General features: G+C 38.7%; 1 protein-coding gene and 1 long non-coding RNA gene across 2 annotated transcripts; one reads left to right on the top strand and one right to left on the bottom strand.

Moving 5' to 3' along the window:
* Positions 1-1,902: 1,902 nt before the first annotated feature.
* Positions 1,903-2,961, bottom strand: LOC127907424 (uncharacterized). The gene is made up of 4 exons (XR_008064393.1): positions 2,921-2,961; positions 2,675-2,815; positions 2,514-2,593; positions 1,903-2,379 (listed from the first exon to the last, which is right to left on the bottom strand). It is a non-coding gene; the product is annotated as an uncharacterized LOC127907424 (long non-coding RNA).
* A 7,329-nt stretch (positions 2,962-10,290) lies between these two features.
* Positions 10,291-14,420, top strand: LOC118379848 (gastrula zinc finger protein XlCGF17.1-like). The gene is made up of 2 exons (XM_035766852.2): positions 10,291-10,817; positions 12,545-14,420. Exons 1-2 carry the CDS (start codon positions 10,550-10,552, stop codon positions 13,345-13,347), a joined length of 1,071 nt encoding a protein of 356 aa, XP_035622745.1. The 5' UTR covers positions 10,291-10,549; the 3' UTR covers positions 13,348-14,420.
* The last annotated feature ends 225 nt before the right edge of the window (positions 14,421-14,645 follow it).

Here is a 14,645-nt window from a genome sequence, read left to right on the forward strand (position 1 = left end):
TGAGGGGGGCACCTTGGAGGTGTAAACAGGGCCCCCGACAGGAGACTCTGAGTGTGTATTCCTGTGTGGAGGTGTAAACAGGGCCCAGTCAGGAGGTTCTGAGTGTCAATGTATGAGTTGCATTATCCTTGGAACTAACCATGAGATAGAAATGTGAAAATATTCCTGCAGGTTAAAATATTGTTGAAAAACGAATTGATTAGGTATGTTTGGGAATAGCATTGTGTGACTGATATGAGAGTTGTGTGAATATGGAAATGAGTCTTAATCTGATGTTTGGATAGTAACATGTAGAAATATGCTTAATCAGATGATTGACATTTGGATAATAAGCGGGATGATATTTTAGAAAGCAGCGGAAGGTCTATAGTTCCTGGGAGGCTTGATTTTGCCGTAGTCTCTGGGAGGTTAGAGAACCGTTGACGATCCCATGATCATTGTCCGGGAAACAAAAGTTTATTTTTGGTTCCGCTGGGAGTTTGGAGAGTTGCTTCGTAGCTATGGAGAGTCCTTGAAAAAGCAAATGGAATGGCTGTTGTGAGTACCTCAGAATTTCTTACATTTTATATGGATTCTGTGAATATTTGAAATTATGATGAATTGTATGTGTGTATAATGATTACTAGAGATTTGATAAAGTAATACTGGGATTATAATTTAAACAACCCATATGTAGACATACGTAGGTTTTGAGTTGGTATCTTTAATGGATAATTTGATAAAGATGAGTTTTAAGCATTATTAAACAGTCTACAAAGTCTGGGCAGTTGTCTCCGAAACTGATGGGAGTGTATCCACTTTAGGGTAAGTTACCCTAACGATGTAACTATAAAATGCTTACTGGATTTTCTCTGTCCGGGTACTACAAATGAAATAAAACTGCCCTTAAGGACCGAAAATTCGGGGAGGTGTCTTCACAGTATGAAAGGAGTTGCTATTGTAACAGTATAGCTTCCGTTCCTCTCCTTGCCCCTACCAGGGACCCTCTGCACACATCGACAACAGCCAACCTCGAGGCATCGTTATCCATCGCTCCACAAAAGCCGCGGCCTTTGCAGAGCAACAACTTCAAGGTCTCAGAGCGAGTGACGTCACCGATTGAAATGCTAACTAGCTAGCCATTTCATATCGGTTATACTATATTTACTGAATAAACCTTTTTCCATAAAGTTAGAGAGAACCAAGGTGGCTGACTAACTGTTGATGTTGAAGAAGTGTCCCGTCCACTAGATTATACGTCACAGTGGCAAAATCACCTGAAAGACGCACATCGCCATCTCCTGACTGGAGTTGGTATCGCAGTTGAGAAAATACTTTCAGACAAAAAGCTAAAAAGCGACTGCCCCTAAAAACCAACGACTCCCTTTGAAAACGGGTTATGTGGCATCAGAAACATTTATTATCATGTAAAACTGTACTACAAAGTGTAGCTAACTTTGGTCATACCCACTCAGCACGTGATGTCCAAGGACGTTGAATTATGGGGCGATATCAGGTCTGTCTGTTGTGGCCGCTAATTTCGCCTCAAAATAGTCATCCCAAATTGGCATGTGAAAACTATGTAAATGTCTCTCGGACAAGGTGACTTTTATCAATATCCACTCTAAAAATGAAAGGTTCCTGGAGTATCCTGTAAGGGTTCTTCAAATTGAAACTGTGGGTGAACCCCTAAAAGTTATTTGAAGAACCCCTTATCATGGTTCCTCTAAGAACCTTTTGGGGTTCCTTTTTTAAACTCCCTGTCCACCCTTCCTTCATTATAAAAAATATTTTAATAACAATATTGACAATATTGATTTAAATAATTCATTGTTTTTTTAGTGGCACCACAAATGTGAATTAATATTTACAAAACAATCTATCAAACAAAACACGTTACAAAATTGCAACATTTCTGCAGACATGTCAGACCATAATAAATAATACATTTACTTTGTATAGTGCTTTTCACGACATTTAAAAAAATATAAAATAACGGTGTACAATAAAAACAACTTACATTAAAAATGAATCATAGGTAAACTAACAACATTGTCGACTTGATGCTAAATACAGATTTTTCAGCTTTAGTGTGTATATCGTATCCACTTAGTTATGTTAGGAAGTTTGCCATCTTTATGACCGACCCTGGTAACTTCACCCCAACTTCTCTTATCCCCAGAACACAGTACTAACAGTATTAACAACATAAGTGTTTTACTGACATTTTGAGGAAATTTAAGGGAAAATAAAAAAATACAGACCTAGCAGAGCCCCAAGTCCCATGGGGACGTCCTCGAGGGCGTGGATGTTCTCCCCATCAAAGGCCAGCGGGTTTTCACTCTCATGGTGAAATGGATTTCCACTGATGTGCAGTAAACGAGTGAAAAGCGGTGAAATCTGTGTCAACAAAAGTTAGAAAAGATTCATACACATACAATTAACAAAGAACAGAACAAATCTTCAGCTGTAGTTTTATATAAGCATGCACACCTATGTTTTTGAAGAAACAGATGATTGGTGCAAAGGCATACCTTGTCACGGACATAAGGCCACTCGGGTCCTCAATTGAAGAGGTTGGGCAAGAGCAGAATCGCTGCCGTGGTCTCCAGTCCTAGTAAAGCAATGATCTTACTACACTTGCTAATTTTATTACAAAATACGTTAGAGAAAGGGAAGGAATAAGAGCAAATACCTCTTCTGTATTGTCCTTCAGGGACTGTCAAAAAAGCAGGATGATGTCCTCACCTCGGTCTCGCCTCTCTACCTCTGATAGTACTTGAATTATATTTTTGTCTATATCCATTCAATGGACTTGATTCATTTCTGAGAAGATCTGAAAATATCATTTGGACACATTTGTATGCTAATAGATGTCAGTTTGTATTGACTGCTATGTAGGTTAAATGTACACTTCAAATGCAGCTGTCCTACAACATACCTTCTTCTTGATCCCAATTGCATTGTGTCCATGTTCTGTCCTATAGGATTTTCAAAGCGAGAGAAAATGTGCCAAAGAATAGTCTTACAAGCATTAAAATATATATATATATATATATATATATATATATATATATATATATATATATATATATAGAATCATATAACTTGGGACAAGATGTTAAAAACTGTCCATTGTGTCAATAGATGGAATGCACTCACATGAGATTTGCCAGAGTGGCATGGGAGGTTTATTTCTTAGACTGGGTTAAGATGTCAATTTTGGGACACATCGTCAGTAGTGTGCCTTCGAATCAGTGGGTGTTTCGGCCTTTAATCACTAACCACCCTCATCAAAGGTGGCCAGCTAAAGGGTGATCAAGCCTTAGCTTGTGTCCCATGCCCAATTAAGCCAAGATTTTTTTCAGGTCATTGTTGATTGTTTCCCACTCTCTCTTTTCAACAGCTTTGGGCCACTTCACACTCGGTCTGTGCCCTTTGATCTTTTCCTCTTTTAGAGGTCTCTGTGGTTGGGTGAGTTCACCCACCGGCATTTCTGTGCTTGTGTTATCCTCCTCGGTTACAGGGGTGCTGATGCTCTGCGAACTTTGGTTTGCGTCCCGTCGCTGTGCTTCATTCGACTGATTTGACTGGCTGCTTCGTAAGAAGTACTGGTCAATGCGAGGTCCCTGTCTCTGCTCTCCCAAGCACCTTTTCCTCCCTTGATATATATATTAAATAAATATTGAAATATAAATGTTGAAACATAAATGGCATCGACATACAATTGAATGTAAAATAGAAGAACATATTGGAGAAAGCACTAGCCAATACAGTACTGCCATACAGTAACAGTACTGCCATACAGCCCTAATATCACATTTCAAGATATCTTTGGACACAAATTGTTCAATATTTTATCTGGCTGACTTGAAATATTATACACAACATTTTGCTGTGTGGCAATAATGTTTGGATTCTGAAGGGCATTTATACAAAATAGGTAGTCGAGACACTGTATTAATAATACTATGCATTTGAATCCCATCTTCAGCTTCCATCTAAGATATTAATTTCCCTCCACAAGGGGGCGGACATGTAACGTTTCCAAAATGAGATAGTTTTGTCCATGTAACATTTCCAAAATGGGATATTATTGTCCATGGAACGTTTCCAAAATGAGATAGTATTGTCCATGTAACGTTTCCAAAATGGGATAGTATTGTCCATGTAACGTTTCCAAAATGGGATAGTATTGTCCATGGAACGTTTCCAAAATGAGATATTGTCCATGTAACGTTTCCAAAATGGGATAGTATTGTCCATGTAACATTTCCAAAATGGGATAGTATTGTCCATGTAACATTTCCAAAATGGGATAGTATTATACATGTAACGTTTCCAAGATGGGATAGTATTGTCCATGGAACGTTTCCAAAATGAGATATTGTCCATGTAACGTTTCCAAAATGGGATAGTATTGTCCATGTAACATTTCCAAAATGGGATAGTATTGTCCATGGAACGTTTCCAAAATGAGATATTGTCCATGTAACGTTTCCAAAATGGGATAGTATTGTCCATGTAACATTTCCAAAATGGGATAGTATTGTCCATGTAACATTTCCAAAATGGGATAGTATTGTACATGTAACGTTTCCAAGATGGGATAGTATTGTCCATGTAACGTTTCCAAAATGGGATAGTAATTGTCCATGTAACGTTTCCAAAATGGGATAGTATTGTACATGTAACGTTTCCAAAATGGGATAGTATTGTACATGTAATGTTATGCCCCCTTGTGAGTTAATAGTATTGCATGCTGTAGCAGGCTATACAAAGAGGAAGACCTCCATTGACGATTCAGTTCATTGTAACATCTCGTCTGGACAGGTCACCGTCCGTAGTTAGCTAGTTTGTTAGTTAGGTAACGTTAGCTAGTTCATTATCACAAAAGTGAGAACTGCTCTAGATTGGAAACTTACGTTAATGAGTGTAAAGCCATGTTGGCTTTATGGAAACGATATACAATAGATGGGAAAGAATATAGTTGAGGGAAATAATCCAAACCTAGTTCTGCCAAGTTAGGACATAACTTTATCTAGCTAACGGTACTGTACTGTAGCTCATACAACGCCGACGGTTAAACCCGGCTTTCTAATATTTACGGTAATTAACTAGAGTAACATTATGGAAGATATTCACAGAAAACCATCATTGTCTTCGTTATTCATTATTAGTATGTTATATTAGAATTATAAATTATTTCGATATAGATTCAGAGCGAAACATCAACCCAACTTAACCTTTTTAACTTGTTGTCTCATCCAAACTTGTCACCATCGTTTTCAGTCGTAATTGCAAAGTTCCCGGAAGAAGTCCAGCAACAACGGAGGTTCCTCGATGAAACCACCTTCTAACAAGTTCTTTGAAGAACCTTTTGGGGCTGTTTTTCATTGACCAAGAACCCTACGGTTCTTAGGGGATCTGAGAACAACTCCAGTTGAACCCTTAATTTTTAGAGTTGTAGTCGGCTCTATTTACTCTCTGATTCAACATGATGATTAACATCAACGATCAAGTTAGCTGCTGCTGCTGCTCCAATACAGTATGAGGTGAGACGGTAAACTGATGTTGAATCATAATGAGTAAGTTAATTAAAATTAATTAGTGAAACTGTTAAAAAATAGTATATGGCATATTAAATATATTATGCTATTGTTATCATATTAAATATATTACGCTATTGTTGTCATATAGAAACATCATGGAATATTGTACATCATATTAAATATATTACGCTATTGTTATCATATAGAAACATCATGGAATATTGTACATCATATTAAATACTGCTCAGTTGGTAGAGCATGGCGCTTGTAACGCCAGGGTAGTGGGTTCGATTCCCGGGACCACCCATACGTAGAATGTATGCACACATGACTGTAAGTCGCTTTGGATAAAAGCGTCTGCTAAATGGCATATATTATTATTATATTATATTATGACACATAGCTGTACATTTCAATGAAACATGGTGAAGCCCCAAAATTGCCCTTGCTAGAAGCCTGTATTTCAGACATAAGGAAGTGGATGGCTGCCAACTTTCTACTTTAAAACTCGGACAAAACAGAGATGCTTGTTCTAGGTCCCAAGAAACAAAGAGATCTTATGCTGAATCTGACAATTAATCTTAATGGTTGTACAGTCGTCTCAAATAAAACTGTGTAGGACCTCTGCGTTACTATGGACCCTGATCTCTCTTTTGATGAACATATCAAGATTGTTTCAAGAACAGCTTTTTTCCATCTACGTAACATTGAAAAAATCAGAAACTTTCTGTCCAAAAATGATGCAGAAAGATTAATCCATGCTTTTGTTACTTCTAGGTTAGACTACTGCAATGCTCTACTTTCCGGCTACCCGGATAAAGCACTCTGCCGTGGCAGAGATCTTTGTGGGCTATACTCGGCCTTGTCTCAGGAGGGTAAGTTGGTGGTTGTGGGGGCTGTGCTTTGGCAAAGTGGGTGGGGTTATATCTTTCCTGTTTGGCCCTGTCAGTGGGTATCATGGTGTCACACCCTGACCATAGTTTGCTTTGTATGTTTTGGTTGGTCAGGGTGTGAGCTGGGTGGGCATTCTATGTTACATGTCCAGTTTGTCTAGTTCTATGTTTGGTCTGATATGGTTCTCAATCAGAGGCAGGTGTTCATCATTGTCTCTGATTGGGAACCATATTTAGGTAGCCTGTTTGGTGTTGGGTTTTGTGGGTGATTGTCCTTGTTACTGTCTCTGTGTTACTTTGCACCAGTATTAGGCTGTTTCGGTTTTCGTGTTACGTTTATTGTTTTTGATTCGTGTTTACTTTGTTTCATTAAACATGGATCGCAATAGCCACGCCGCATTTTGGTCTGATTCTCTTTCACCTAAGAAGAACCGTTACACATGGTCTCCTGACCCCTCCTGTCTCAGTCTCCAGTATTTATGCGCAGTAGTTTATGTGTCGGGGTCAGTTTGTTATATCTGGAGTATTTCTCCTGTCTTATGCGGTGTCCTGGGTGAATTTAAGTATGCTCTCTCTAATTATCTCTTTCTTTCTCTCTCTCGGAGGACCTGAGCCCTAGGACCATGCCTCAGGACTACCTGACATGACTCCTTGCTGTCCCCAGTCCACCTGGCTGTGCTGCTGCTCCAGTTTCAACTGTTCTGCCCTATGGGACTCCCATTATGCACACAATGCCCCATAAAGAGATTTTTGCAAATGTATTTACTTAGGAATTCAGACCCTTTGCTATGAGACTCGAAATTGATCATCCTTGATATGTTTCTACAACTTGATTGGAGTCCACCTGTGGTAAATTCAATTGATTAGACATGATTTGGAAAGCTACACACACAGTTGACAGTGCATGTCAGAGCAAAAACCAAGCCATAAGGTCAAAGAAATTGTCCATAGAGCTCTGAGACAGGATAGTGTCGAAGCACAGATCTGGGGAAAGGCACCAAAAAATGTCTTCAGCATTGAAGGTCCCACAGAACACAGTGGCCTCCATCATTCTTAAATAGAAGAAGTTTGGAACCACCAAGACTCTTCTTAGAGCTGGCCGCCTGGCCAAACTGAGAAATCGGCGGAGAAAGGCTTTGGTCAGGGAGGTGAACATGAACCCGATGTTCACTCTGACAGAGCTCCAGAGTTCCTCTGTGGAGATGGGAGAACCTTCCAGAAGGACAACCATCTCTGCAGCACTCCACCAATCAGGCCTTAATGTAGCTATGATTAAATAGTCAAGATTGATTTCAATGGACAATTCTGTGAACTGTTCTGTGAAAGGTGTTGGCTAGAGATGACATGCAGGAGCTTGCAGGGATTTGTAGTCTTGCATGTCGTCTTCTTTGATGCTAATTAGCATTTAAGAATCCGAGAATAAAGAGACACAAATATATTGATACAAGTATTTACTATGGATCCCCCATTAGTTCCAGCCAAGGCAGCAGCTACTCTTCCTGGGGTTTAGGATGGATCCCCATTAGTTCCTGCCAAGGCAGCAGCTACTCTTCCTGGGGTTTATTATGGATCCCCATTAGTTCCTGCCAAGGCAGCAGCTACTCTTCCTGGGGTTTATGATGGATCCCAATTAGTTCCTGACAAGGCAGCAGCTACTCTTCCTGGGGTTTATGATGGATCCCAATTAGTTCCTGACAAGGCAGCAGCTACTCTTCCTGGGGTTTATTATGGATCCCCATTAGTTCCTGCCTAGTAAGAAGTAAGGTCAGGGAGCGTGCCAGCCTGCCTTAACCTCCCCTTTCGAGCAAAAGGGTTGTGAATTCAAATATATTAATGATGGGTTATGAACAAACAGGTATAAATGATGGGTTATGAATTAACCCACCCCCTCCAGGCATTTCAGTACTTTCAGGATTTCTTAAGGTCCATGTGTAATGTATTTGGTTATACCTTTCTCTCTCTCTCCATCTCTTCTTTAACAAGCAGCTATGTTGTTGTCACTCTCTCTCTCCAGTCAATAACCAGTTATCCCTCAACACCTTTTACACATCTACTGTACTGGAATTATCCCTCTACACATGTACTGGAATTAACCCTCTACACATTTACTGTACCGGAATTATCCCTCTACACCATGTACTGCACTGGAATTATCCCTCTACACATGTACTGTACTGGAATTATCCCTCTACACATGTACTGCACTGGAATTATAACATTGGCTGGCAAACACTTGCTGTTTTGTGTAATTGGTTACATTTCAGTCACGTGTGCATAAGGGAGAGGTGGTGTCTGATGTCTGCAGCAATTATTCTCTGTGAATATCAGCAGTGGTAATGATTGTGGAATATGTAGTTAATTTCATGAGAGCAACATGATAATTAATGATTTCTGAACAACCATTTTTTATTTAATGTCTTAAGAATATCTTATCAACTTTATTTCACTTGGTGAAGTTTCATTATAGAGAACATAACATGACAATACATGACATCTAATTAGCTGAATATGATTATGGACTAACAGTCTAACAGTTTGTAGGACACAACTCATATTATTCTGGTTAAACAGTGAGAGACTCGTTGATTATGGACTAACAGACTAACAGTCTGAAGGTCACAACTCATGTTATTCTGGTTAAACAGTGAGAGACTTGTTGATTATGGACTAACAGACGAACCAGAATAACATGAGTTGTGTCCTTCAGACTGTTAAACAGTGAGAGACTAGGTTATTAAAGAGTGGATGTTATTTTACAATTAGGAAATAATGTGTCATTTTTTACTCGTACCTCAGCCAGCATTGTGAATGGTGTCAGTGACAAACTAGACTATGACAGTAAATCTCATTTCTTAGGTGTTTTTCAGTCATGCATGAAAGGTCTGGGGTGGTTCTGTGGTTATAATTTTCTGACCATGGAATACATTTCTGGCCATGCTGGCAGGGTCTGAATCAAACCCAATGGGAGGGAAGATTGGTCAAGAGGGTGATGATTATTGTTGTTCTAATGCCTGATTGTTATACAACAACACTGTTTACAAATCCTTTGTTAAAGAACAAGAAGACCAGCACACTGTTTACAAATCCTTTGTTAAAGAACAAGAAGACCCGCACACTGTTTACAAAAGCTTTGTTAAAGAACAAGTTGTTGTTTGGGTCTCACTGCTTTGCTTTAACTTGGCCAGGTAGCAGTTGTAAACTTGTTCTCAACTGGCCACCTGGTTAAACTATCATTATGACATCATGGCCATCTGGTTAAATAAAGGTAAAGCAATTTATTAAAAAATATATAAATTTACAACATTAACAATGTCTACACTGTATTTCTGATCAATTTCATGTTATTATAATGGACAAAAAAAGTGCTTTCTTTAAAAACAAGGACATTTCTAAGTGACCACAAACTTTTGAACAGTAGTATACATCTACATACATCTACATCTACATATTGTTACACCATGTAGGAGCAGTATAGACCTAGTCTGTTCATTATATACATCTACATGATGTATTGTTACACCATGTAGGAGCAGTATAGACCGAGTCTGTTCATTATATACATCTACTTGATGTATTGTGACACCATGTAGGAGCAGTATAGACCTACAGTCGCTGGCTACGTAGTTAAATGTAGCTTGACTTAATGGAACTGCCTTAAATGTTCTGTAGTAAAAAAATGATATATTCGCACTAATCAATCAACACATTCCTGTCTTTGTATGTCTCAATATAATAGTTTTATTTAATTAAATCCATTTCAAATAATCTTTGTCTGAAAATAAAATATGATCCTCAGCTGCGTTTCCCCTCCAGTCAGCAGACGGCGATGTGCGTCTTTTAGACGACGCTGCCAGCGTGACGTATTATCTAGTGGACGGTTCTTCAGAAACAGCTCGTCAACCACCTCGGCAGCTTGTTAGCCAACATAGCCGAAAGATTCAAGCTATTTATACGCTTTCGGTGTATATTAGCTACTGTGTTTTAGACACACTTCTGTCGTATCTTCTTGTTAACCGATTTAATATAATATTACGTTATTTTTTATTAGTCAGCTATAGTAGCTGGCTGGTTAAGTTCGCACTAGTCTAGTCGCTAATGATATCTAGCTAGCTAACATCCCAGAACATGAGCTCCCTAAGTTACTCCCCTCCTGTTAAAGAAGATGAGGTCTGCTGGGCGGAGAAAGACGCTGTGGGGCTGAACATTGTCGTGAAAGAGGAGAAGGAAGAGGAGGATGTCACAGTAGAACAAGAAGTAGAGGGTGAGGCTGTTACAGTGAAAGAAGAAGAGAAAGACGTTTTTGGAATGAAGGATGAAGAGGGGGAGATCACTGTCACATTAGAGGAGGACGAAGAAGAGAAGACTGGAGAACTGATTAACACCAGTAAATACAGTGAGTACTATGTTATAAAACAGGGACATTGATCTGATTATCACCAGTAAATACAGTGAGTACTATCTTATAAAACAGGGGCAAAAACTCTGCAGTTGTTGAACTAATGTGTGATTTTTAAAAAGGCGTTCTACACTTGAATATGTTTTTGTACTGTATGAATTCTTCATGACGTCCTCCAGTGATTTAAAAAAAACGTTTCCTGTTGAAAAGTGACATAAATACAGTAAAGTATAAACACACTAAAGGGAAACAAATACATGTTTTGAGCAAAATAGTGTTTTTTTTTTTACTGCAAACAGAGTGAGTGATGTCATAGTAAGGCATTCAAGGAGTTGGCTTGATGGGAATTCGTGATGTCATCCAATAGGGACTGATCTTCATGTAAATATGAATGTAAATATTCATTATTCTTTTAAAAATATTTCCTGTTCTGTTAAGTTGGTTGTTGATCATTGCTAGAAAGCCATTTTCAAGTTTCATTTTCAAGTGCCATAGACTTTCAAGACGATTTAAGTCCAAACTGTAACTAGGCCACTCAGGATGTCAATGTCATCTTGGTAAGCTCCTCCAGTGTAGATTTGGCCTTGTGGTTTAGGTTATTGTCTTGTTAGTACAGTTTTTTGTTTTCAGATCTCTGAAATGCACTCTACCTACGTAACATTTAGTGTCTCCTTATATTACGCTGGGAAAACAGAAATCCTAAATCATATCAGAATTTGCTAAATCCAATGGCTCTAACCTGAGAGTCACCTTAACTCTATTGACAACACCCAAATGGATACTGTCATTAATGTGGTTTTTCAAAAATTACACATAATACTTAATATTGTAGCTGTTTAGTTACAGTCACATGTTCAACTATCATCAGCTGATCCAGGAAATCATTTTCTGGATGACAGTCGAATGACAAACATCACGAGTAGTAGGTCTGTGTTTTTGTTAGGTGAAGTTATGGGTCCTACAGTAGGTCTATGTTTGGTGAAGTTATGGGCCAATTTGTTAAACACTTAGTGTACAAACCCTTATTGTCAGGCTGATGGCAAAGCTAGCCAAAGAGCATTTTACTGGTTGAAGTGTTTTTAAAGTGTAAAACAGTTGATTTTGTGACAATACAAACATATTAAGCAGGAGATTCAAGCGAGCCTTACAATTATAATCCAAAAGTAGTGTGAAATTCACTCATAAGCAACCTGTAAATGGAGGCTATTTTTGCTGTCTATGAGAACTCCCCTGAGTTTTCCCCCATGGTGGTGAATTAGTGAATAGACACAGAGCTTAATGTGAGTTTCCTTCAGTAGCACTCCTGATCTTGCACTCTAATATTCAGAATACATTGTGAAAAACTAAAATCTTTGCCCACCATTTTTGCTCCAGGAAGATATACTACATCCTCATTAGCAGGGAGGAGTTTCTGTAATCAAATTGCATGTGCATCGCCCTCATGCCGCAATTTTATTAAACACAAGAGACCAAAAGTCGTCTGGCACACTGCTTAGGAATTCAACAACTTTAATAACTTTTTTCTAGTTACCACTAATTTGAAAACTAGACAAAATATGATTGTTGCTAACTTGACTGTCTTAAGGATCAAAGCATTTTACACATGTCAATTGTTGTCGAACTTCATGGGTACGCTCTGGGCATCACCTTTCACCTCAAATAAACAATGGATTTCTGCTGTTGTGGGCATTTTAACCATCTGTCTGACTTTGTCGTTCACACAGGAGAGAGACGTGACTATCGTGGATCCTCTGGGGATCTTCAACAACATCATGATGCTGATGAGGCAGAAAAAAGTCTCTCCAGATCAGAACTCCTCAAGAAACACCAGCGAGTACACACAGGAGAGAAATCTATCTGCTGCTCTGACTGTGGGAAAAGATTCAGCTCTTCAGTCGACCTTAAAATACATAAAATAATTCACACTGGAGAGAAACCTTATGGCTGTGATCAGTGTGGGAAGAGTTTTACTACATCTACCCATCTGACTTTGCATCAGAGAACACACACAGGAGAGAAGTCATATAGCTGTAATCAATGTGGGAAGAGATTTTCTAAATCAAGCCATCTAACTATACACCATAGAACACACACAGGAGAGAAACCCTATGGCTGTGATCAGTGTGGGAAGAGTTTTTATACATATAGCAAGCTGACTTTACACCAGAGAACACACACAGGAGAGAAATCCTATAGCTGTAATCAATGTGGGAAGAGTTTTTCTACATCTAGCTATCTAACTATACACCATAGGACACACACAGGAGAGAAATCCTATGGCTGTGCTCAATGTGGGAAGAGTTTTTATACATCTAGCAAGCTGACTTCACACCAAAGAACACACACAGGAGAGAAACCATATAGCTGTCGTCAATGTGGGAAGAGTTTTTCTACATCTAGCCAGCTGACTGTACACCAGAGAACACACACAGGGGAGAAATCTCAAAGCTGTGATCAATGTGGGAAGAGATACACTGATAAAAGATATCTGATTAAACATCAGAAAATACATGGGGTTGTTTCATGATATCAATGAATTAATGTCACAATGTAAAATGTTTTTACATTGTAGGAGTATTTGATTGAATATCAGAATGTAGAACCCTAAATGTTTACCTCTTGTTCAATTGATCTTAGCCTCAGTGGAAAGATCCAGGCTCTGAATTGAAATAGTTACTATTTATGTGATTTATCAAACATTTACTAACAAAAAAGAGTTGTGTTCCACTTCCCAAGTGGTTACCCACTTCAATCAACATATAACACTTCAAAATGTGTTTTCTACAAATTGTCCTCTAACCAGGGATGTACACATTATTCCCAGATTCCATGTGGTTTTTGAGCTGTTAGTTTTAACAGAACGTGCAACCTCATCTCCCTGCTCTCGCACAATTGATTTCAACATGATATTGATGAGTGATGACAAATAAGTGTTGCGTTCCTTTGTTTGGCGACCCCTACATTTAAATGCATCACTGTTGCTCTGCTTTTAGAATATCAGGGTTCATTCTTAGATGTGCCAACCCAAATCTACTAGAGCATGACATTGGGGACTGGGCCCCGATCCAACAACATGCCTATCTAGTGAACCCTGAAAAGAGAGAGAAGCTCTGCAGTGAGTTGGAAAGTTACTACAGATATTGCAGGAGTTTCCTCTTGAAATCAGACAAGTCTGTGGTAAGGACAACTTTGTTGCTGGTTGTCTCAAGGGTGGACAGTCAAAAATATGTGTTTTGCATTTAGCCAGTGTGTTACCATGGATCACAATTTATTTTGACATGTTTTTCCTTATTGGAGATTAGATTTTATATTTTTTTCTGTATTTTTTAAAAACTGCACTGTTGGTTCGGGGCTCGTAAGTTAGCATTTCACTGTAAGGTCTACACATGTATTCAGCTAATACGCGAATAATACGATTTGATTTGAGTTTTGGGACGAGAGTTCTAGAAGCTAGTGAGTTTTAGGATTCTATTGAAAGAAAAGGAGAAAAAAATGCGATTGTATATTATTATTTAGAAGTAGGCGCTTTTTCTTGTTTTTAATTGTTGACAGCCAGTAGACACCATGTTTATATTGTAAAAGGTGAAGTGTTGTAGTTGATTATAATGTGAAATGGAAGTTGTTTTTTAGTCAGTTGTTCAGCTGAAATGTGTCTTCGGCACACAGATTGGTGTCACACCGTTAGTCAGTATGTGTTACACCTGTGCTGGCTTGTCCATCTTGTTAGTGGAAAGGTGTTTCACCTGAGCGGGTCCAGGTTCTATTTAAGAGTGTCTGGCCCAGTGCTCCAGTTGTCTTGATAGATGTGGAGAGTCAACACCTTTA

This window comes from Oncorhynchus keta, chromosome 14 (genome assembly GCF_023373465.1).
Source record: "Oncorhynchus keta strain PuntledgeMale-10-30-2019 chromosome 14, Oket_V2, whole genome shotgun sequence".
NCBI classification, from domain to species: Eukaryota; Metazoa; Chordata; class Actinopteri; order Salmoniformes; family Salmonidae; genus Oncorhynchus; species Oncorhynchus keta.

Coding starts and splice junctions, on each gene's coding strand:
- LOC118379848 (XM_035766852.2), top strand. CDS start 10,550: ATGAGCTCCCTAAGTTACTCCCCTCCTGTTAAAGAAGATGAGGTCTGC. Junction 10,818..12,544: donor GATTAACACCAGTAAATACA/GTGAGTACTATG, acceptor TCGTTCACACAG/GAGAGAGACGTGACTATCGT.